Below are 25,968 nucleotides of genomic sequence, written 5' to 3'. Positions count from 1 at the left end.
GCTTATTCTGGTGTCTGGTACTGCCACTTGCTCGCTCGCTTGCTAGCTAGCTAGCTGGGTAACACTTGTCAGTTAATTAGAAATCACAATGCTTAATTTCTACATGATTTTCTTTTGTTATTTGTTTTTGTTTCCTTGTAGCCTTTGGGAGCTTCCATCATCAGTGAATTCGTCCTGTTTGTTTCCTGCCTTTTAGCCTTCTTTAAGCCCCCCGTTTGTCTTCCTTAAAGACTGCAAACGATTCCAAAACTATGTGAGTGAGAACAAAAAACTTTTTAAAGTATTTCCCAAGGTAACAACAACCAACATTTTTTTGCCAATAAAGGATGTTCATGGAGAAGGCAAACCCAAAAATAAGTTGAACAAATCACGTAACACTTATTAGGTGATTCTTTTTTCACACAGAGCTTTCAAGTGATGCCTTTCGCCTTGTTTGTTGGCATGGTTGGATTGGCTGGGCTCATCATGGCCGAAGGTAAATCAATTAACCCATTTTCATTTTAAAACTAATTAAATTTTGCCCAAAAGCAAGGTGAAAAGAATAACAAAGGCCAATGTACTACAGCAGAGTTTGAGAACAATGTTTTAATTAATAAAAGGAAAATGGAAAGGAAAAAATGGAAATTTCTTGTCAACATTTTATTTCTATAGAAATAAAATTTTGTCAAAATTTTATTTCTAAAGAAAATTTTGTCAAAATTTTATTTCTATAGAAAATTTTGTCAAAATTTTATTTCTATAGAAAATTTTGTCAAAATTTTATTTCTATAGAAAATTTTGTCAAAATTTTATTTCTTTAGAAAATTTGTTAGGGTATTGTTGACCTGGTTTAAAATTCTTGTAATTTTGTTGTATTGTATCGGCTATAGGTCCATTAAAACACAAATATTTAAGGTTTTTTTCTTTTATTTTTCTCCAATATTTCGGTAGACTCCGTCTACCATTTTCAAGGCTAGTTGTATTTAAATAAAAAAACAGAAAAACACGAATTTCAAGAAAGATATAGAAAGCTGCGCGAAGGTATACCGCCACACAGTCAACAAGCACAGCAGAAGAGAACATTTAGTTGCCAACAGACAATAGTTCGTGTAACAACTCATTAAATGTAATAGGAATTAAAGTTTCTTAAAAATTATTGTTTTTCTGTTTTTATTGTGTGATTCGTTTTTACTAAAATTTGTGTTTTTCTGTTTTTTTATTTAAATACAACTAGCCTTGAAAATGGTAGACGGAGTCTACCGAAATATTGGAGAAAAATAAAAGAAAAAAACCTTAAATATTTGTGTTTTAATGGACCTATAGCCGATACAATACAACAAAATTACAAGAATTTTAAACCAGGTCAACAATACCCTAACAGAGTATACATCAACGGGAGGCACGCCGTAATATAAAAACAAATAAGATGACAATATACAAAAACATCAAACAAAAGTACAATGAGCACACATACAGAACGGCCCAGCAATATTCGAAACACCAAAAACAAATAGCCAAGCTCAAAACATCGGTAACATTTTTAATAAAATGTAAGAGAACAGGCATCATACCAAACTTCATAATCAATGCAACCAAACACACTAACAACATCTTCCAAACACACAAAACCAAGAAAATCCCGCCAAATATTGAGAAAACATTACACAGGTACATTCACAACTTTCACACGAAAGTATTAAAACTTCTAATACAATACAAACACAAGCAAATCCACTCTTTTAAAGAGAAAGTAGAGAATACAAAGACTAAGCTAGGAGAACTACTGACTCAAGATGATTTCCTACAATACCTCGACAGTGAGCTTACTCTCTACAAGGGCAATGTTAGCAAGAGCAAGACAACACACATAAAGAAACTACAGGCACTCACACAACGACAAGACAAGGCCCTCAACATTAGACGCAACGACGTGTGGTTTGTGAATAAAACAGAGCGAGAGATACCAACGAACGTACAATGGATTCTCTCTTTAGGTCCGAAACACGCTCTCCCACACACCAACAAGAACTTTCCACTCTTGCAAGTCATTGCAGAGGGAGAGGAGTGTGTACAAACTATAGAGAATAGAGAGGAACAGGAGATGGGAAGAACCAAGCTTACAACATTGATAGACGATCACTTACGAAAGTCAAAGATGAGCATGAGAGACAAATATGTGGTGGACACAGTGTCTCAAACAAGAAAATATTTAAAGGAGAATGAGGATTTATTAATTTTAACGGCAGACAAGGGAGGAAAGACAGTGGCTTTGTACAAAGATGACTACGAGCAAAAAATGAAGGCAATAATACACGATATGTGTATGTATAGGCGCTTAAAGATTGACCCAACATCTAGGCTACAGACAAGGAACAACAAATTGGTGGATAAACTTCACAACTTGAATCTTATCAGCATCCAGGAGAAGAATAAATTGACCAGCAAGACCGCATTGGCCCCTCGAATATATGGACTCCCAAAGATCCATAAAGAAGGTACACCGTTGAGACCAATATGTTCATCAATAAACGCGCCGTCCTATCATCTATGTAGGTACATAGTGAATATTTTGAAAAATATCACCAAGGATTCCAAATATAATGTGAAAGACGCAGTGGACTTTAAAGCTAAGATAAAGAACATGACCATAGAAAATGACGAAGTTTTAGTATCTTTTGACGTGGTGTCCTTGTTCCCAAGTATTCCAATAAATTTGGCACTCCAGACAATTGAGAATAAATGGGACGAGATTGAAAAATATACCAATATTCCAAGGGAAATTTTCAAGGAAATTCTAACATTCTGCATTAAGGACAGCAGATATTTTAAATACGATGACAAGTTGTATGAACAGCTTAGAGGAATGCCAATGGGATCACCCGCTTCACCCATTATTGCTGACATCGTAATGGAGGAACTTCTCAATAACACATTTGACAAAATAAGAAAACCTAAGATATTGACAAAATATGTAGACGACATTTTCGCGATTTTGAAGAAATCAGACGTGGCAGAGACGCTGAAGACTCTGAACTCCTTCAACAACTACATCCAATTTACGAAGGAAGAAGAATATGATGGCAAACTACCTTATTTGGACTCGGTAGTTTATAGACATGGCAACCAGCTAAAAATAGATTGGTATCAAAAATCGACGGCTTCCGGAAGATTAATCAATTTTTACTCTAAACACCACAAGAGAGTAATAACAAACACAGCAACGAATTTTATAAGAAGAGTATTTAGCATTAGTGATCCAGACTTTCATCCTGACAATGAGAGGAAAATAAAGGCAATTCTTAGAGCCAACGACTTCCCTAATTGGACAATTAATTCACTATTAGGCAAGGCCAAGGAACGTCTTGGAAAAATCATAGACGGAGAGCAGCCTACAAAAGGAAAAATTTATAAATCGCTAACATACATACAAGGATTCTCCGAAAGATTTGGCAAATCAAATCTATACGACAAGGACAAATACCATCTCGCATTAAAAACAGGCAAAACTGTGAATGAATTATTCAGCAAGACAAAATGTAAAATTAAAAATGAGGAGAAATCAAACGTGGTATATAAAATTAGATGTAACGGCGACAAGTCCAATATATGCCCGATGGCATATATTGGCACTACCATGACGAAATTGAAAACTAGGTTATCTGCACATAAATCTGACCAAAAAGCCAATAATAGACCAATCGAGCAGAAAACTGCACTAGCAGCCCACTGTGCATTGACTGGTCATAAGCCAAACCTCAACGATGTGGACATCTTAGCTCAAGAGAACAATTACAGACGAAGATTCACTCTCGAGATGTTGCATATCATCGACTTACCGCCTGACGAGAGAATGAATTTCAAGAAAGATATAGAAAGCTGCGCGAAGGTATACCGCCACACAGTCAACAAGCACAGCAGAAGAGAACATTTAGTTGCCAACAGACAATAGTTCGTGTAACAACTCATTAAATGTAATAGGAATTAAAGTTTCTTAAAAATTATTGTTTTTCTGTTTTTATTGTGTGATTCGTTTTTACTAAAATTTGTGTTTTTCTGTTTTTTTATTTAAATACAACTAGCCTTGAAAATGGTAGACGGAGTCTACCGAAATATTGGAGAAAAATAAAAGAAAAAAACCTTAAATATTTGTGTTTTAATGGACCTATAGCCGATACAATACAACAAAATTTAGAAAATTTTGTCAAAATTTTATTTCTATAGAAAATTTTGTCAAAATTTTATTTCTATAGAAAATTTTGTCAAAATTTTATTTCTATAGAAAATTTTGTCAAAATTTTATTTCTATAGAAAATTTTGTCAAAATTTTATTTCTATAGAAAAATTTGTCAAAATTTTATTTCTATAGAAAATTTTGTCAAAATTTTATTTCTATAGAAAATTTTGTCAAAATTTTATTTCTATAGAAAATTTTGTCAAAATTTTATTTCTATAGAAAATTTTGTCAAAATTTTATTTCTATAGAAAATTTTGTCAAAATTTTATTTCTATAGAAAATTTTGTCAAAATTTTATTTCTATAGAAAATTTTGTCAAAATTTTATTTCTATAGAAAATGTTGTAAAAATTTTATTTCTATAGAAAATGTCAAAATTTTATTTGTATAGAAAATTTTGTCAAAATTTTATTTCTATAGAAAATTTTGCCAAAATTTTATTTCTATAGAAAATTTTGTCAAAATTTTATTTCTATAGAAAATTTTGTCAAAATTTTATTTCTATAGAAAATTTTGTCAAAATTTTATTTCTATAGAAAATTTTGTCAAAATTTTATTTCTATAGAAAATGTTGTAAAAATTTTATTTCTATAGAAAATGTCAAAATTTTATTTGTATAGAAAATTTTGTCAAAATTTTATTTCTATAGAAAATTTTGCCAAAATTTTATTTCTATAGAAAATTTTGTCAAAATTTTATTTCTATAGAAAATTTTGTCAAAATTTTAATTCTATAGAAAATTTTGTCAAAATTTTATTTCTATAGAAAATTTTGTCAATATTTTATTTCTATAGAAAATTTTGTCAAAATTTTATTTCTATAGAAAATGTCAAAATTTTATTTGTATAGAAAATTTTGTCAAAATTTTATTTCTATAGAAAATTTTGCCAAAATTTTATTTCTATAGAAAATTTTGTCAAAATTTTATTTCTATAGAAAATTTTGTCAAAATTTTATTTCTATAGAAAATTTTGTCAAAATTTTATTTCTATAGAAAATTTTGTCAAAATTTTATTTCTATAGAAAATTTTGTCAAAATTTTATTTCTATAGAAAATTTTGTCAAAATTTTATTTCTATAGAAAATTTTGTCAAAATTTTATTTCTATAGAAAATTTTGTCAAAATTTTATTTCTATAGAAAATTTTGTCAAAATTTTATTTCTATAGAAAATTTTGTCAAAATTTTATTTCTATAGAAAATTGTGTCAAAATTTTATTTCTATAGAAAATGTTGTAAAAATTTTATTTCTATAGAAAATGTCAAAATTTTATTTGTATAGAAAATTTTGTCAAAATTTTATTTGTATAGAAAATTTTGCCAAAATTTTATTTCTATAGAAAATTTTGTCAAAATTTTATTTCTATAGAAAATTTTGTCAAAATTTTATTTCTATAGAAAATTTTGTCAAAATTTTATTTCTATAGAAAATTTTGTCAAAATTTTATTTCTATAGAAAATGTTGTAAAAATTTTATTTCTATAGAAAATGTCAAAATTTTATTTGTATAGAAAATTTTGTCAAAATTTTATTTCTATAGAAAATTTTGCCAAAATTTTATTTCTATAGAAAATTTTGTCAAAATTTTATTTCTATAGAAAATTTTGTCAAAATTTTATTTCTATAGAAAATGTTGTAAAAATTTTATTTCTATAGAAAATGTCAAAATTTTATTTGTATAGAAAATTTTGTCAAAATTTTATTTCTATAGAAAATTTTGTCAAAATTTTATTTCTATAGAAAATTTTGTCAAAATTTTATTTCTATAGAAAATTTTGTCAAAATTTTATTTCTATAGAAAATTTTGTCAAAATTTTATTTCTATAGAAAATTTTGTCAAAATTTTATTTCTATAGAAAATTTTGTCAAAATTTTATTTCTATAGAAAATATTGTCAAAATTTTATTTCTATAGAAAATTTTGTCAAAATTTTATTTCTATAGAAAATTTTGTCAAAATTTTATTTCTATAGAAAATTTTGTCAAAATTTTATTTCTATAGAAAATTTTGTCAGATTTTTATTTTTATAGAAAATTTTGTCAAAATTTTATTTCTATAGAAAAATTTTTCAAAATTTTATTTCTATAGAAAATTTTGTCAAAATTTTATTTCTATAGAAAATTTTGTCAAAATTTTATTTCTATAGAAAAATTTTTCAAAATTTTATTTCTATAGAAAATTTTGTCAAAATTTTATTTCTATAGAAAATTTTGTCAAAATTTTATTTCTATCGAAAAAATAAAAATAAAATTTTGACAACAATTTTTTCTATAGAGATTTTTTCTACAGAAAATATTGCCAACTATGATATTGACTCCTTGCCTAACTTATTTCCCAGTTTTGAGATTTTTGTCAAAATCTCAGAAAAAATTATTTAACCAAATGGAAAGCCTACATCACAGTCTTCTACAAGTCCAAGCTACTTTTTGTTTTTTTCTTTTTCATCTCTTTATTTTAGCCAAGTTTTTGGTTTCATTGATGCCAAATGCATTTTCTTTACATCTCGGTCTTACTTATAAGACTTGTCTAACAACTAACTAAAATAAGAAATAAATTAACACAAAGTACATTTTCCTCGAGGGGCTTATCGTTTTGTGTATGTGTATGGTCTCTTAAGTCCATCACAAACGAAAATAAGAATAAACAAAACCTTACAGAAAAAAGAGTAAACCAAAAAAGACGGAAGCAAATAAATTTCGAAATCTTCAAATTTATCCACTCAATTCTGTCAGTAGTCCGTCCATCTGACATTGCATACCAAATGTGTGAATGAAGGAAAAAAAAATGATATTTTCTATGTTGTTGCCTCTTCAGATCAATCGATGAAGCATTGAAACTTTTTCTAAAATACTGGCAATTTCCTCCCAAGAGTTTAGGTATAAATTCGTTTGTCTGTGTGTGTTTCTATTAGGCTATAGGCTAACACTTATAAGTCAAGTGTAAACAGAGAAGAGCAACTACCAAACTCACAATGTGCATACTCAACATTTTGTATACGCCACGGGCCACGAAAAACCAAATACACTCTCACACAATCGCACCCAAACTTCGCCCCTCTCATACTCATACACACTCACACTTCTATAATCACTGGCTGGAAATAACATAGTCGGCTAATATACTTCTAAAGCTGAACAAGTGTTTTTGTTTGGTTAAAGAAGCTAGCAAGCAAGCACTCTTACATACACAAGCACTCAGACTGCCATGGAATATAAAAACCAAGTCTAAAATTAGCTCAAGGATAAGAATACAGTTAACCGTTGGTATATTTTAGAGATAATGACCAAATTTTCTATTTAAATAAAATTTTGAGAAATGAAAAATTTATATGAAATGTTTACAAAATTTTGAGGATTTGAAAAACAATATTGACAGGGTTGTCGAGTGTGTTTAATGTGGCAATTGAATCATAGATGCGTTTTCGCTATTAATGCCATCAAATACAACATACCATCGCGCGGTCCTTGAAGCCATCACACCTAATACGGTTGAAAAGCCTTCTAACCAAAGACGAAACGCGTCCCATAGTGGTTGGTGTCTGTTGCTATCTTTGGCTTTCCTTTTCCATTTGCATCTCCGATCATTGAGCTCGTCTCGAAAGACAAACAAACAAAAAATGTAAAATTTAATGATCTTCGCCCTAACAGGCAATAAACTTGAAAAATGAAAAATTCGGCAGAGCCCGATCAGAATTCGAACCTGGGCACACGGAGCAACAACGAGAGCTATTACCGTTGTCTTAGCGTTAGAAGCCAGCAATACAACTTTCAACAGATGCACAAAATCATCTGTAGTACGGAAGAAGTGTAATTTGCCAGAATGTATGTCATACCCCAAAAGTACTACCTAAAAATAAAAGTGTACCAATCGAGACAATATGGGTCTCAAATGAAAACTATTCAGGAATAGAGTACGAATTTCATATTAAAAATTGGGTTCAAGTAACTGGGGACCCCTTAACATGACGATCATGACAATATGGGACTCAAATGAAAGGTATTCGTGAGTAGATTACGAATATGGTCGGGAAGAAGGAAAAGGCTTTATAATTTATTGATATCGTGAGGGGGGCGGACCCTCCCCCTTATCCCAAAAATACCACCAAAAATCAAAAGTGGACCGATAGAGACAATATGGGCATCAAATGAAAGATATTGAAGAGTAGAATACGAATATGGTATTCAAAATTGGGTCCAAGTAGCCAGGAAGCCGCATAGATTACGAATCTAGCATACCAAAATAGGTCGAAGTATAGGGGGTCACCCCACTCTATAAAAAGCCCAAAAAGCATATTAGCCAATCATGACTACATGGGACTCGATTTGTTTGTTTGTTCCATATAGACTTAAAAATGGCATAATCGATTTTTCTAAAATTTTCACAAATTGGAAGAAGGAAAAAAACAAAGGCTATATAATTTTTCGAAACCAGAAGGGGGGGCACCCTCCCCTTACAGCAAAAACACCAACCAATATCAAAAGTGGACCGATCGAAACATAAAATCGGAAAGGTTTTGGTTTTAAAATTTGAGTCCAAGTACCCAGCGGGCCGGACCAACACCAAACCTCCCCTAAACAAACACCCACCACCCAATATCAAAAGTGGACCGATCGGAACATAAAATAAAAGGTTTTGGTATTAAAATTTGAGTCCAAGTACCCAGCGGGCCGGACCAACACCAAAACTCCCCTAAACAGACACATTGCACGTTCGTGTCAATATGAGACTCAAACGGAAGTTATTCGGGAGTAGATTACGAGTATGACAAAAAAGATAAGTCCATGTAATGGGAGGTTTCCCCAACCCCAAAATACCCCTAAATGGCTACATTAACCGCCACGGCTATATGGGACTCAAATGAAAGCAATTTGGGGGTAGATTAGGAAAATTACATTAAAATTTGTGTTTAAGTATCTAGGTGGCGCCTAAGGTTAAGTTAGGTTAAAACAGTCTGCATCAGACTCCCTTAGACGTTTTCGTCCATTGTGGTACCACAGGAACAGAAGAAGGAAGATGCCTTCTAGTTCCTACCGTTGAACCATCCAGACCGCTTTAAAAGCCCAATAACTTGCGAATGTTCACATCCGCTAAATCAGAGAGTTTTTCAAAGAAATGAGAACTTAAAGTGGAACTCATTCTGATTGCTAGTGCGGAACACACACAGAAGGTGTTCTATAATCTCTTCTTCTACGATGTCCTCACAGCTTCTGCAAAAGTCGTTGCTGGCAACCTTCAGTCTGTCAGCATGTTTTCCGGTTAGACAGTGACCTGTCATGAGGGACACAATAACTGAGACGTCTGTTCTAGCCAATGACAGCAAAGCGGTAGACCTCTTTAGGAATAGGCCACATAGATTTGGAATGCTCACAGCCCACTCTTTATGACCATCTATCATTCGTTGTCCATCGGGCCTGGTCCTGAAAACTTAGCTTACATGTCGCTAGAGGCATATCCACAGATTTCAGTATCTCTGGAATGTGTAGGGTAGTTCCTAGTCTCGCAAGCTCGTGTGCTTTACAATTCCCTGGGATAACTCTGTGGTCCGGGAACCAGAACAGGTGAATTTTGAACTGTTCAGCCATCTCAATGAGAGATCTGCCACAGTCGAGGGCGGTTTTTGTGTTTAGAAATACGTTCTCCAGAGATTGAATGGCTGCCTGGCTGTCTGAGAAGATATTTATGCCAATAAAATTTTAACGAAATTTTATGTAAAAGTAAAACATTGACAACATTTTCTATAAAATTAAAATATTCACAAAATTTTCAATAAAAAAATCCTTCATTATATTCCATAAAAACAATTTTTAATTTTTTCTAATAACTTCCAGCAATTTTTGTGTGAAAATCAAGTTTCCAAGGATAGTTGGCTGGCACCCTTATTTTTGAAATGTTGACTATAAAAAGGTTTATAATTTCTTGTCTGCTTACTGTATCTTCTCAAGCAGTATAGCCTAAAAGGAGGAGGAGGAGGACCATATGATGGATACTAAGGGTATGGTTGAGTATTCATTCATCTCTTTGCAGCCCCAACTCATCCCGGTTATCTCTATATTCTGCGTTAAATATAAGGCCTGAACATAGGTTCAAGTGATTCTATCACTAGCTACTTAATATGAACAACAGTTAGCTTTAATTTTTTATTATTTCTCCAAACACACACACACACACACACAATCTAAACTAAAACCATGAAGGTGTGTGCGTACATAACAGTAGTATTTTGGTTGTTGGTGTGAGTTGTAGTCTGAAACTCGAGACGAAGAATCGCAACAAAATTATTTAGTTAAACTTCTTTAACGAAATAATCAACAGAAAAGTGGAAAAGTTTTCTTTCTCAACCAATCGTATTTTTTTGTTTTGTTTTCCCAAGAAGGTGCGGGCAAGGCAAAAAGAAGATGATGTAGGTGTGTTGTTCAGAACAGGAGTGGTGAGAGGGGGTAGAAGCTTTCATCGATTTCTGGTAATAAGCTTGAAGAAATCAAGCTAATGAGATGGTTCGCCCCTTTTTCCTTCTTGGCCTTTACTTGTAACTACACCTAAATGAGATGATGGGTGGAAGGATGAACCAATGGACAGACTGATAGACAGACAGAGAAATGATTGAGAAGACTTGTATAAGCAGTACTCAATTATTTTGTGGTGTCCAAATGGTAAGCCTAATTGTGAATATGTTTGGTTTGAGTGAGGTATAATAAATTCTTTAGAGCTTTAATTTGCTATTTAGACTTTTGTGATTTATTACTATTGCCATGGATTGTTTACTATTCAAGTGGATACTTTGGACAATATTAACAATTATTATAATTAGGAGAAGTATAATCGAATGTTTGTTCTGGGGATAATTGCTGTGACCATTATTATCCCCCCACCACTTTCATAGGATACACAGTTGACATAGTTATATTAAATTGTCAGGGTAATTTTAGTAATTAAAAGGTTATAACTCTTGTAGGACCATTCAAAATTTCAAAAATTTCCACAAAAAATCTTAAATGTACTAAAAAAGAACAAAAATATAAAAAATGGGATTTTTAGACTCAGACCTCCCCTCCCTTTTACACAGATAAAAATAATTTTGAAAAACAACAACTTTGGTCGAAAAAACGACTACGAAAATTGTTAATTTTCCTGCAACGATTTATTTTGAATCTCAACGCTCCAAAATACAAATTGTTGTTGAAAGGCACTCTTTGCAAGCCAATATATAACAACAAGAACAATATATCCATAAGCAAGGCAAAAACCCATCTTACCAGCCAACGCCACCACCCGAAACGGGTGTTTTCGTTTTCTTTGTTCGATTTGCGTTGTTCGTTTTACTGCTGCTCTCGGGTTTTCCTCTGTCACTCTCTACTATTACCCTTAGAGAGTAGCTGTCTTCGATTCAGTGCTAAAATTCGTTGAGAATTTAAAGTTTCACATACAAATTTGGTAATTCGTTTTTTCTACGAGTTTTTTTTATCTGTGTACTTAAAATCTTGGAGCATATAAAATACATCATCCAACAGATCTGAGCATATGATCTTTCAAAGACAATATAAGGGTAAAGGGGGATCATTCCTGGCCACAATCCCATGGCAGATGGTTGTACGCACCGGATTAATCCGATGGAGCCCTTCATCGGCAAGGGATGCCGCCTCAGTGTATGTCTTCGTCGTTTTTTCGTCTTGAGAGAGGCACATCCCGGAGTGCCTTCTCCGTACGCTTCTGGTCCGTGTTGGGATTGAAAAGAACTAAGAAAGGACCCTAGTTCTGTTCGGTTTGCCAGAACCGCCTCCATCATCGGTCGGTGTCGGTGAGGTGTAACCGGTGCATGGAGTGGGTACATTTCCGATTTTGCTCTGGCCTCACTTCACTACGGGAGTATAGTCATACTGGATATGTTGCAAGGTGCTGTGCGAACATAGCCAGCAATGGGTCACAAGCGTCGTCGTCGTCAGACTATGTGACCTCCCCGGACCACTCCCGTGTGGCAATATACACAACATCCGCATCCCAGCCCCAATATTGCCAGGCCAGTGCCGGGAAGTGTATCATTTTTGCAACTAAACTACAACGCTCTCCGTGGCAAGATCGATGAGATTTTGAATTTTATGAGTTGAAAGAACATATAAAGAACGTAAGGATCGCACAAGGAGTGGAGGTGGGGGATGGTCCTTTTTGGTACACTATTCCGTGCAATATAGACCCATCTCCCCTGCGCCTGGCGCTAGTGACCCCTACATGGAGTGCATGGGGATAGCAGTCAGGCCATTCACAATTTACCGTGGGCGAAGTTAAGAATGTCATCCATGGCGCCAAATCATCCAAGACGTTGGGCCCCAACGAAATCTCTACATTGATGTTGAAGAATCAGGAGTTGAGTACCTTATTAAAGGGTGATTTTTTTGAGGTTAGGATTTTCATGCATTAGTATTTGACAGATCACGTGGGATTTCAGACATGGTGTCAAAGAGAAAGATGCTCAGTATGCTTTGACATTTCATCATGAATAGACTTACTAACGAGCAACGCTTTCAAATCATTGAATTTTATTACCAAAATCTATGTTCGGTTCGAAATGTGTTCAAATTTTGACAAATTTTGTTCAGCGATGAGGCTCATTTCATTTACTATCCTCAACCTACTACGATTGGCCTTTGTGATACACCATTCCGTGCAATATAGACGAATCTCACCTGCGCCTGGCGCTAGTGACCCCTACATGGAGTGCATGGGGATAGCAGTCAGGCCATTCACAATTTACCGTGGGCGAAGTTACGAATGTCATCTGGGGCGCCAAATCATCTAAGGCGTTGGGCCTCGACGGAATCTCTACATTGATGTTGAAGAATCTGGATTTACTTGGAGTTGAGTACCTTACTACTGTCCTCAACCTGTCTTTGAACACTCTTATAGTTCTCGATGTCTGGAAAATGGGCAGAGTGATCCTGCTAATTAAGCCTGGAAAGGACCCGAGTTTGGGGGGAGTCTTACAGACCGTTCTCCCTTGTCTCACCAGTAGCAAAGACGCTTGAGGCATTACTTATCCCGAGCGTCGTAGGAGAATTTCCATTCGCCGAGCATCAACATGGCTTCCATTTTACCCCCTCCAGATGGCATAGAGATCGTATCATATGCGGACGATTGTACGAGCATGGCATCAGGGCTCCCACCCATAGGTTGAACGTCTACCTCAACAAACTTGCCTCATATGTCGCTGCAAGAAATCTAAAGATATCTACCACCAAATCTTCAGCCACATTGTTCACTACAAATACGAGTGAAGTGAATACTGAGCTGACTGTGATGGTCGATGGAGAAATGATTCCAACCATCAAGTGCCCTAAAAGACTTGGTGTCACATTTTCATCTTTTAAACATTCTCCAGAAGACTTGGGGTAGATCTACAGTTCAGCGCTACACGGGAGAACCTCTATCAAGCAGGTCTAGACAACATTCATGCAGACACGGTAGCAGATGCGGTAAATGGCTACCGGCCGAATGTTGTCCATGGAAAACGACCGCATTCCTTTGCACCTGAAGAAATTGACCTCCTCCGACAAACCACAGTAGTTCTGGCTCAATTTCGTTCCGGCAGATGCAGCAGCCTCAGATTATAGCAAGATTATAACAAGGGACCGCACGCTACACGTCACCAGTTTAACTGCTCAGCCAGACCCACTCGACTCAGACCCAGATCCCTGTGGACGCAACCCATCTTAGCCGCAGAGTTCCTGGGTCTTGACACTCAACAGAATCAAGCAGAGGAAAGATAGAACACAACAAACTGCTACAACAACAACAACATTACTGGCCATAAACAACTCCCTCTGCAGCTTTCAGTTACCTACAACATTTTGACCATTTGCATTTCTCTTTTCTCTATGATAATTTTAAAACCTTTCACAATTTAAGAATTTTCTGCTTTTGTTTCTTCTTTTTTAGTAAAAGTCACCAAAGTAGGTAAAAAAAACGGAGCTAGTGCTTGAAATATTTTTTTTTTTTTTTTGTACAGTTTTTTAAGACTTACCGCTCCCTAGGGTTTTCACAGAGCCCGTTGTGCTGGCAGATGGTGAAGCTCTCTCATGTTTCAACTGGACTTCGGCCAAATTTAGATGATGTTGCTGATGATGATGGGCATGGGAAGTGTGGTGTTGTGTGCTGTTAGATGTTGCCACTCCTGAGCCGGCTCCAACGACAATGGCTGATGCCATTGTTTCGACATTCGTACCATTGAGATTTACACGTGAAGAATTATGATTTTTATGGACAATATTGGCAATAGTGGCAGAAGCTGAGCTAGAGCTATTGTTATTGCTGTTGCTAGTGCTAGTGTTGTTGTTGTTATTGCAATTGCCATTTGTCAAACGCAAATAGGTTGTTGTAGTTTGTGCTGTATTAGGTCCAGCTCCAGCACCAACGGCATTTGTTGCTTTCGTATTGCCATTGGTAGTGGTGTTGGTCAAGATGGAGTGTCGTTGCTGCTGACCCTTGACCGAGGCTAAAATATCACCCAATTTGGTTGTGGTGGTGGTGGTGATTGTGGCAGAGGATGAGTTGCCATTTGGATTGTTGTTTGCATTGTTCGATCCCGGTCCACTTCCAGTTGACTTTTGAGATTTTTTGGAACGTGTAAAGGTGATAGTGTTGGCTTTTGTGTTGACATTACCTGTCGTTGCCACAAGCTGCGTATGTTGCTTATGTTGTTGTTGTTGCTGCTGCTGTATGGAGGCCAAAGATGATGATGATAAGCTTAGCTTATGTTCGACCGTCAACGCTGTGGCCAAAGATGATGACGAAGAATTTGTTAGGGATGAGGTAGAATTGGCACCTGATGTATTCGAAGATGACGATGTCGACGACGACGACGAAGATGATGATGAATTGCGTATTACCAAAATGGATTGTGATTTCTCTAAGCGTTTCAGTGTTTGCAACACAAAAGGTCCTTTGTCATCGCCATTTGCTGTCGATGAGTTTGCTGTTGTAGCTGCTGCTCCAAAACGATTGCTATCAGTGCTTAAGCTGCGTGAGACCTGAAAGGATAAGAACAAACAAAAATGGTATAAAAATCACGCTGAAAAAAACAAGTAAAAGCGTGCAAAGTTCAGCCGGGCCGTATCGTAATATACCCTCCACCATGGATCGCATTTGTCAAGTTCTTTGGAAGGTATCTCTTTATAGGCCAACAAAGTACAAGGGATAAAAATTGTCATGCTACTGGAGCTATATCATGTTATGGACAGATTCAGACCTTAATTGGTTTAATGTTGGAGACCATAGTAGAAGTCATTGTGCAAAATTTTAGCCAAATTGGATATGAATTTCGACCTTTAGGGGCTCAAGATGTAAAATCGGTTTATATGGGTGCTATATCAGTTTATGGACCGATTCAGGCCATATTTGGCACGAATGTTGAAGGTCGTAGAAAAGAAGGTCATTGTAGCAAATTTCAGCCAAATCGGATAAGAATTGCGCCCTCAAACGCTCAAGAAATATAATCGGGAGATCGGTTTATATGGGAGCTGGTTATGAATCGATTTAGACAATACTTGGCATTGTTATTGGAAGTCAAAACAAATGCATGTTAATGCAGAATTTCAGCCACATCGGATGATAATTACGCACTCTAGAGGCTCAAGATGTCAAGATCCGAGATCGGTTTATATGGCAGCTATATCATGTAATGAATCGATTTGGACCATAATTGTCACAGGTGTTGAAAGTCAATCCAAAACATCTTGCGACCAAAACATCAACCAAATCGGATAAGAACTGTGCCATCATCTAGAGGCACAAGAAGTTAAGATGGGAGATCGATTTATATGGCAGCTATATCAAAACATGGACCGATATGGCCCATTTACAATTCCAAACCAACTACGCTAAAAGGAAGTACTTGTTCACATTTTCAAGCCCCTAACTTTATTCCTGCGAAAGTTGTGCTTTCGACAGATGGGTACACGGACGTACATGGCTTAATCGACTTAGAATGTCAAGAGTATATATGCTTTACTGGGTCTCAGAGATAAATGAAAAGTAATGTAATTAGCAAAGTTTGTGATGAAAATTTTCTAACGAAACTTTTAAAGGAAAAAATTTTTACAGTAAAAATTCTAAAGAAATGTTTACAGAGAAAAAATTCCAAAGAAATGTTTACAGTGAAAATTTTCTAAAGAAATCTTACAGTGAACAATATCTAAAGAAATTTTTACAGTAAAAAATTTCTAAAGATATGTTTACAGTAAAAAATTTCTGAAAAAAAATGTACAGTAAAAAATTACTAAATAAATTTTTACAGTAAAAATCTTTAAAGAAATTTGTTCAGTAAAAAATTTCTAAAAAATGTTTAAAGAACAAAATTGAAAAAATTTACAATTTCTAAAAAAATTTATAATACAAAACTTAAAAAAAATGTACAGTACAAAAATTTACTGTAAACATTTCTAAGGACATTTTTACAGTAAAAAATTTCTAAAGACATTTTTAAAGTGGAAAATTTCTAAAGATATTTTTTACAATGAAAAATTCCAAAGGAAATTTTTTGAAATAAATTTAGAGTAGTAAGCGTTTTGTGTTGTAGTAGTTGGATGTCTTCTTATGGCCGAAATGTATGACGTGCAGTTTGGTTTCTTTCTTGCTGCGCTAAAAAAGAATATACTCTTAAGTGCAGAGTTTCAGCCAAGAAAACATGCATTTTTCAGTGATTTGTAAAGGAGTAAAAGGCATGTGCCATGACAGATCCTACAGATGAGGTTGGTTGCGATGCCAGACGAAGTCGCGATCTAGGGAACCAGTCAATGCCATTACAGCAACACATTTTTTTGCCTTACATTAAAAATCAGTTGTAATAGAAACATAGAACCCTATGGTCTGCAAACCGGACAATATTCGATTGGATGAAGTATTCTAAGACCAAAATCTAATCTAAAGATCTCAACAGTAAATAATTTCTAAAGAAATTTTTAGAGTAAAAAGCTTCTAAAGAAACATTTGCAGTGACAAATGTCCAAGAAAACTTTTACAGCAGAAACTTTCTTAAGAAATATTTCCAGTAAATATTTTCCGAAAAAGTTTTTACAGTACAAAATATCCAAGGAAGTATTTCTAAAGAATTTTTGGCAATTTTTTCTATTTTTACAGTACAAATATTTTAAAGATACTTTTTACAGTACACGTTTTTTAAATAAATTTTTACGCGAAAAATTTTTGAAACAAGTGAACTGTACAAATTTCTCATATATAAATTTGCAAATTACTCAGCACAAATTTTCTAAAGAAATGTTTACAGTACCAATTTTCTAAAGAATTTTTGGCTGTTAAAGTTTTCTAAAGAAATTTTTAAAGTACAAATTTTCCAAAAAAAAAAAATACTGTACAAATTTTCCAATAAAAATGTTCAGTACAAATTTTCCAAAAAAAAATTACAGTACAAATTTTCCAAAAAAAAAATTACTGTACAAATTTTCTAAAGAAATTTTTACACTACAAATTTCAAAAGAAATGTTTGCAGTAACATGCTAACCTCTGAGCTGCGGTTGCCAGCCGCCTATGACGCCGAACGCCTGGGATCAAATCCGGGTGTGAACATCAACAAAAATTTCCAGCGGTGGTTATCCCCTTACAAATGCTGGCTACATTTGTGAGGTATCGTACCATGTTAAAACTTCTCTATCAAGTGGTGTCGCTATGCGACACGCCGTTCGTACTCGGTATAAAAAGGAGGCCCATTACACACCAACCACTATGGGACGCGTTTCGTCTTTGGTTAGAAGACGTTTCAACCATTTTAGGTGTGATGGCTTCAAAGGCCGTGCGTTGGTAGCTTAACAAAAATTAGCTTAACTTTTGACTCAAGAATCAGACCTAAGCAAATATCGCGACAAAAAAATAGTACATTTTATTAGCTTTCCAAATTAGTTAAAAAATTTGAAATCGGTTGAGAAATGCTTTCACAAGCAACAAAATAAGAACCAGCCTCTGTCGGTTGCCTATATACCGATCTCCCGATTAAAGTTTTTGGGGGACATAAAAGACGAAATTATTATCCAGATGCGCTGAAATTTAACACAGAGCGTTGTTTTAGTACTCTCACCAAACGTATCGAATATGGTCCTCATTGAACATGATCTTGAAATAGCCCCATGTAGACCGATCTCCCGATTTAAGGTATAAGACACATAGAACCCGAATTTATTGCCGGATTTCGCCGACATTTAGGAAAGTGAGTTGTCTTAGGACTCCCGAAATCCGTATCGAATAGATAGGGCAATATCTTGATCTATAAACCGATCTCCCGATGTAAGGTCTAAGGCCCATATAAGCTGCATTTATTAACCGATTTCGTTAAAATTTGGCATAGAGAGATGTGTAAGTCCGTGCAGGTTAGACCTTGATCAGACCATGATTTAATACAGCTACTACGGGTTCATTAATGGTTGATCCTAACCGGATTTTGTCCAAATATGGGTACTACATATACCTTCGGTGGTGGGTATAGAACTTCCTTTTACTTATTGCTCCCTCCACAAAAATTTCTTAGGATTTACTTACATTCTTGAACAGAAACGGGCGATCTGTTGTTGCGGTCACCGTGGAATTGGATTTTTTCAATTGTCCCGATTGCAGCAACACCGTCTCCAATTGACTTGCATTGATGGGCGTTTGCAGAAATATGGTATTCGATTCTTTTGGTATGATGGTGGTGGAATTGCCCGTAGAGGAGCTACTCACAGAGTTATTTAAAGTATTAACTCCTCCACTTAGCAGCAATGTGCCACCACCAACCGTTGTTCCACCCACACTGCCATTACCACCGTTGCCATTGGTATTGGTTAGTAACGATATGCTGGTCTTGCGTGCAACAGTTGTGGTTGGCGGTAATTGGGTTAATGTTGCCACGGTGGCTTTTTCATTTTGCTGCTGCAACTGCTGCTGTTGCTGTTGATGGTGCTCGCTGAGGAAGGTGAAGATGTCCTGCTTATTTTGAATAACAATTTCGCCATGCTCGTTGCGTGAGCCACGCACAACAATAATGTTGTTGGTTAAATGTTGCTGCTGTTGATGCTGCTGCGGCTGTGCTTGTTGCAATGGTTGCGTGTGTGCTGCAATGGCTACACTGGGTTGTTGCTGCGGTTGCAATTGAAATTGTAAGGTGGTCGAAGTAGCCGTCGTCGCCGATGATGAAGATGTGGAGGAGGATGGCTGTGTGATTGTTTGTTTGACTAATTGTTGCTGTTGAGATGGCTGTTGCTGCTGCGGGTGTTGTTGCTGCATTAATAATCGTTTTGTAATTATCGTTGTACAGACATTTGTTGCTACCACACTGTTGCTTCTGCTACCGTTGGCTTTGTTCTTAGGGCAATTTTGTTTGATTTCCTTTGAGAGAGCTCCAATATTCACTCCTTGGCAGTTAGTTTACAACTCAATCAATCAATCAATTGCTCGATACCAAATCGTTGCTGTGGCCAATATGAAGACATTCAGTCATTTGTTGAAGCTAAGCTGTTCGTCGTTGGCGTTCGCCCTGTCTGCCTGTAAGAAAAGTGAAATTGATAATGGTATTATTCAAACAATAAAGTTAACATTCAATATGTTTGTCTATTTGTTTGTTACGGCATGTAAAGGATAGGGAAAAGTTCAAAACCGAGAAGCAGAGCTGTAAAACTATGCAATCATTAAATGAAAGAGAAGTCAACGAGATACCAGTTTTGGTTAACAAAACATTTGTAAGGTAGTAAAATGTGTAAAAGATTTCTTGTCACTTCTTTGAATTGTTTTCTCAAATAAATAGAATGGTTTTTAAGGGAGCTAAAAGAGACGATTTCGACAATATTTAGCATGGCTCTTGGTAATACAAAAATCTACGAATTTAGGTAATAATTGCGTCCTCTAGTGGCTCAAGAAGTCAAATTGGGTGATCGCGAATTTAGATAATAATTGCGCCCTCTAGTGGCTCAAGAAGTCAAATTGGGTTATCGGTTTATACGAAAGTTGTATCAGGTTAAAAGCCAATTTCAGCCATACCGGGTATACGTTTAGAAGTCATAACTAAACACCATGTACAAAATTTCATTCATATTGGACAACAAAAGCGACCTCTACCGCAAAAAAAAGTAAAAACAAGAGATCGGTTTATATGGAAGCAATATCTAAACATTGATTAATGTGGATGTTGGAAGTTACAACAAAGCGTTATATCTGAGATTTTTCTTATCAATGAAGGATGGACTGATGTATGCGAAAAATACGAAAATCGGAGTCAAGTAACATTGTCCACTCCATGGAAAGAGACCCAACATCCGTACTTGGGTACCAAAAGTCTCCCTCGCTTGAGAGAGCCAAGAATGCGGCAACTTTATAGTCAGTAGAAACGCGCCAGGCGAAGGAGAGCTATTGAGAGAAAAGGAGAGAGGAGAAACGCGTCTTCCGCACAAAGAAAAATGAAATAGAAAGGCGTGAGTTTGAGCGAAACGAGATCCTTGAATACATAATGAAGTCCGAAAATTCCACCAAAGAATTAAACATTAAACCGATGGCTTTGGTAAAGGCACATCCTCCTGGAAATATTGTAACAGATACAGATAGTGTGCTAATAAAATAGAAAAAAACACTTTTTCCCAGCTGCTGGTGACCGATGATGGTGGCCATGAGTATGCCACAGAACCAATCAGTCAGAACAAGGTTAGGTTTAGGTTAGGTTTAAGTGGCAGTTAGCACACTAATAAGGCAATATGCAATCTGGCTAGAAGTATGCATACCAGATGATTGGAATCCCACCATACTATGTCCCGTACATATGGAGACAAAACGGAATGTTTTGGACAAAGAGGAATAATTATCCTCTCCGTCGCAAATGGCATTTCATTGATTTTCTAAATTCCGATATAGTAGTCGATTTTTGATTGATTCAATGCCAATATACGTAAATACAGCAATATTTATCGATTACTTCGATCTATACCATTGCACTAAAATAAAACTTTTTCAAAGTTTTTTTGGAAAGTGAACAAAACGGAAAATTGCATAAACTAAATAAAAAAATTAAATAGTTTAAATCATCCACCATAGGATGGCGATAAACTAACCTAGTCATTCCATTTGTAACACCTCGAAATATTGATCTGCGACCCCATAAAGTATATATATATTCTGGATCGTCTCGACATTCGGATTCGAGCGATAGCGCTCGAACGCGTAAAGCTATCCTTTTGAAATTTTGCACAGATACTTAAAATTGATGTCATTGGAGACTGCATATGGACCACATCGGTTCAGATTTGGATATAGCTCCCATATAAACCGACCACCCTATTTGACTTCTTGAGCCCTTACAGCCGAAATTTTTTCCGATTTAGCTACAATTTTGCTCGTTGTGTTTTGTTATGACTTTCGAAAACTGTGCCAAGTAGCGTTCAAATCGGTCTATAACCTGATATATCACCCATATAACCGGATCTCCTGATTTGACTTCCTGAGCCCTTATAGACCGCAATTTTTGTCCGATTTGAGTGAAATTTTGCATGCAGTGTTCTGTAACGACTTCCAACAACTGTGCCAGTGTTGTTTTAATATGGACTTCTCAACTTCAGGTATTCAGCAACGTAAAAAAATTACGTTGCTGAATACCAGGTCTATAACCTGGTTTAGCTCCCATATAAATCTATCTCTCGATTTGACTTCTTGAGCCCCAAGAAGCCACAAATTTCGTCCGACATCGGTTCAGATTTGGATATAGCTCCCATAGAAACCTATCTCTCGATTTGACTTCTCAAGCCCCTGGAAGCCACAAAGCCAACTGTGCCAAGTACGGTCCATTGCCTTAAGTCTCATAGCCGCAGTGGCTACCTCACACTTAATCAATGGGTCGGATATCTAAAATAGTCTCCAATGCCTTAGTGGGGGTGGTCCTCTTCGCTCCACCTATGCCAAGACAACACGTTCTCTGAACCTGTTGTATGGTCCTTATGTTGCACTTTTTTTCCATTGCAGTCCGGCAAACCACTGAGACGTAAGTCAATATTCGTCTAATCACGCTCCTGTAGAGCCAGTGGACTATCCTCGGATTCAGGCCCCATTTCGAGCCTACTGCCCGTCTGCATAGTGACCAACATCTGAAAGCCTTCTCAGTACGCTCCTGAATGTGACACTTTCAATTCAGTTTCCTGTCCAAGATCACACCTAAGTGTTTGACCTTGTCAGATATCGAAACCTTCATCTTCCTCGTGAACAGGCATATTTCTGTCTTCTCTGGGTTAACATTGAGACCTCTGGGTCTAGCAAAGTCATATGCCAGGCCTTTTCGGTTCTTCTGCATGGAGACGGGTTCAAATCGCTCCTCTGTCAGCATCCGTAATAAGTCATTTATGGTGGTCACCCATAGGAGTGACATTATATTATGCCCCCCAATGTGGGGGGGATAAGTACCTGGGAATTATTATTAGCCAGAGACCGAAAAAAACGATAAGCGAAATGTCATAACTACTACAGATCTTGCTCAGGATGTATTAAGGAAGCTGTCTAGATGGTCGATGGTTAATGGGCTTGCCATAAAGGTTGGAGCTGCCGCTCTCTCATGAAGATGAGTATCTGGGTGGTATTCTTGACCAGAGGCTAAATTAGAGAAAACGACGTCAAGAGAGGATCAAAGCATAATTGAATGCGATCTACTCCTGTCGCAACTCAAAACTCAAAATTGGGTCTTAGTGTGGAGACCGTGCATAGGATTTTTACGCCGATTGTTCAGAAAATTCTCACCTAACGATGTCTGTTCTGACATCGCCTATCTCGGGGGCAAAAAGTCGCCGAAGGCCACATCCGATCTGATACCTTTGAGTGTGAAGGGTATGGGTAGCCGAATTCTATTTGCTTGGTGTTGGCTTGGTTTAAATCGCAGAAAGACTGAATTTGTATTTCTCGCCAGAAGTAGGATAGGAGTTTTCAGGGAAACTGTTCTAAATAAGATGGAGCTGCCGAGAGGAGAGATAAAACGTCTTCTGCTGTCGCAATTCGGTAACTATGCGCTGGGGCCTAGGGCGGAGACAGTGCATAGGATTTTTACGCCACTGGTTCGGCAGTGAAGCGACGATGCTCGATCTGATACCCTTGAGTGTCAAGCTTGTGGGTAGCTGAATTCTATCTACTATTGCAGATCTCGCTCGGGAATTGGAGAACCAGTCTCAATGGGCCATGGATACAAGGGATTAATGCCCAATGGTCTGAGCATAAAATCCAGAAAAGCTGTGATATTACTTTTGTCTTGGAATATGAGACTTGGTGTCTTCAGGGGAAGTGTCGCTCCTGGGAAGAGATTAAAAAGTCGAGGAACTGTGTTGGGGCAAAGGTTGAAGACCGAGAACTGAAGTTTTACATCGCCGGTTCGGCAAATTCTCACATAAGGATTTCTGTTCTAAAATCAGGAACTTGGTAGATCTTGATTCTTGATCAATAAAGTACATAAACACAGCTGCAATGTTTATCTTGGGGCAAGGAAAAGCGCCCCGAGGCAGGCACTGAGATCCTCGTTCGGATACCCTTAAGGGTGTATGATGATAGGATAGATGCTTTCGGCAAACCTGGTTTATTAACAATTTTGGACTTTACAAATGTGATCCATGGTGGAGGATATAAAATATTCGGTCCGGCCGAACGTTGCACGTTTTTTAGTTGTTTACTTTTATGATGAAAACAAGTAAAAGCGTGCTTAGTTCGGACGGGCCGATTCAAAATACCTTCCACCATGGATCGCATTGCTCAAGTTCTTTGCCCGGTATCTCTTTATAGGCAAACACAAGATAATGGGTAAGAATTGCTATGCTATCAGGTTATAAACTTATTCTGGTTATTAATATATTCAGGTTGTAAACCTATTCGGGTTACAAACCTATTTGGGAAATACTTGGATTGGATGTTAAAGACAAAAGTAGATCCCATTGTTCAAAATTTCAACCAAATCGAATTAGAATTGTGCCCTAGAGGGACTTAAAAAGTAAAATGGGGAAATCGGTTTGCATGGGAGCTATATCAGGTTATGGACCGATTCACACCATTTTTGACACGTATATGGGAGGGCATAGAAGAAGTCACTGTGCAAAATTTCAGCATAATTGGATAAGAATTACACCCTCTAGAGGCTCAAGAAGTAATTTCAACCAAATCGAATTAGAATTGGCCCTAGAGGGATTTGAGAAGTAAAATGGGGAAATCGGTTTGCATGGGAGCTATATCAGGTTATGGACCGATTCATACCATATTTGTCACGTACATTAAAGGTCATAGAAGAATTCACTGTTGAAAATTTCAGCATAATCGAATAAAAATTACACCCTCTAGAGGCTCAAGAAGTAAAGTCGGAATATGGGTTTATATGGTCAAGATTCAAGATCGGTTTATATGGGAGCTATATCAGGTTTTGGACCGATTCGGACCATATTTGACATGTTTGTTAAAGGTCATGGATACAGTGACTGTACTCTTGAGGCTAAAAAAGTCAAATCGGGAGGTCAGTTTATATCGGAGCTTTATCAGGTTTTGGGCCCATTTGAACCATACTTGACACTTTGGAAGTCATTGGAAACATCATTGTGCAAAATTTCACCAAAATTGGATAAGAATTGCGCCCTCTAGAGGCTCAAGAAGTATAATCTGGAGATCGGTTTTGGCCCGATTTGAACCATACTTGGCACGTTGGACGTCATTGGAGAAGTCATTGTGCAAAATTTCACCAAAATCGGATAAGAATTGCGCCCTCTAGAGGCTCAAGAAGTATAATGTGGAGATCGATTTATTTGGGAGCTATATCTCAATATGGACCGATATGGCCCATTTACAATTTCAACCGACCTACACAAATAGGAAATATTTGTCCAAAATTTCAAGCGCCTAGCTTTACTCCTTCGAATGCTAGAGGGTATAAAAATGTGAAATCTTCCATAAGGAACAGAGGATATTTCTCTCATTTCAATGAGTGCAGTCCGATTAAAATATAAGCTCAATCATAAGGAGCCTCCTTTTTATGTCAAGTCCGGACGGCGGGCCGCTTAGTAACACCACTTGGTAGAGAAATGGCAGTATGCCTCACAAATGTAGCCAGCATTAGTAAGGGGAAAAACACCGCTGAAATTTTTTTCACTCCGTGATATGAGTCCAGACTTTTGGCGTCTTAGGCGAACATGCTATGCTCTGCACCACGGTGGCCTCCCTTTATCAATGAAAACATTCCTTTATAGCCACTCTTCACCAATTCGCCTATCAAATTAAATTTGTACGACAAGTTGTCGTCCTTATCGTTGTGGAGGGTTTCCTACAAACCCAACTGCAACTTGTCACAATATGTTGAGTTGTTGCTTCAAACGACATTTGTACGTCCCATTTGTAGAGTTTTTTTTTCCCCCAATATTACAAAAGAAGACTTTCAGGACGTCATCGTTCGTGGCTGTTGTCGACGACAACAATATTGTTGGGCCGAATCAATTGATATTGTCCCGAACAGGCAGGCAGACAGACAGACAGACAGTAGGAAGGATGATGACACACGCACCGGCGGTATGCAAACTATTTTTTTATTGTCATCGAGTTACATTTTTAAAATGGGAACCAAATAAGTCATGTCGTATCGTTGGCTGGCTTGTTGGTAGGTGGATTGGTTAGTAGCTTTGTTGGTCGTTCATGTTAGCTGGTGGACTTTGTTACAAAGAAATGCGTGGTGTCGTGGCAGGCTCTCACACATATGAGAGCTTATGGATTGTCCCTTGTTTTTTGTTTTTTTTTTTCGATC

At 36.5% G+C, this 25,968-nt stretch overlaps 1 protein-coding gene across 1 annotated transcript in view; it reads right to left on the bottom strand.

Annotated features, from left to right (window-relative positions):
* The window catches only part of LOC106085340 (uncharacterized), a 244,517-nt gene that overhangs the window by 195,978 nt on the left and 22,571 nt on the right, over positions 1-25,968 (bottom strand). The window contains exons 2-3 of the mRNA XM_059370221.1: positions 18,747-19,727; positions 14,224-15,229 (exon numbers count right to left, since the gene is read on the bottom strand). Coding sequence (XP_059226204.1) covers positions 14,224-15,229; positions 18,747-19,469 — 1,729 coding nt within the window. The 5' untranslated portion in view covers positions 19,470-19,727. The remainder of the gene's footprint in view (positions 1-14,223; positions 15,230-18,746; positions 19,728-25,968) is intronic.

Source organism: Stomoxys calcitrans, chromosome 5, assembly GCF_963082655.1.
Source record: "Stomoxys calcitrans chromosome 5, idStoCalc2.1, whole genome shotgun sequence".
Taxonomy (NCBI): Eukaryota; Metazoa; Arthropoda; class Insecta; order Diptera; family Muscidae; genus Stomoxys; species Stomoxys calcitrans.
The sequence above is the reverse complement of the archived record's forward strand: the minus strand, read 5'-3'. Positions and strand labels throughout refer to the sequence as shown.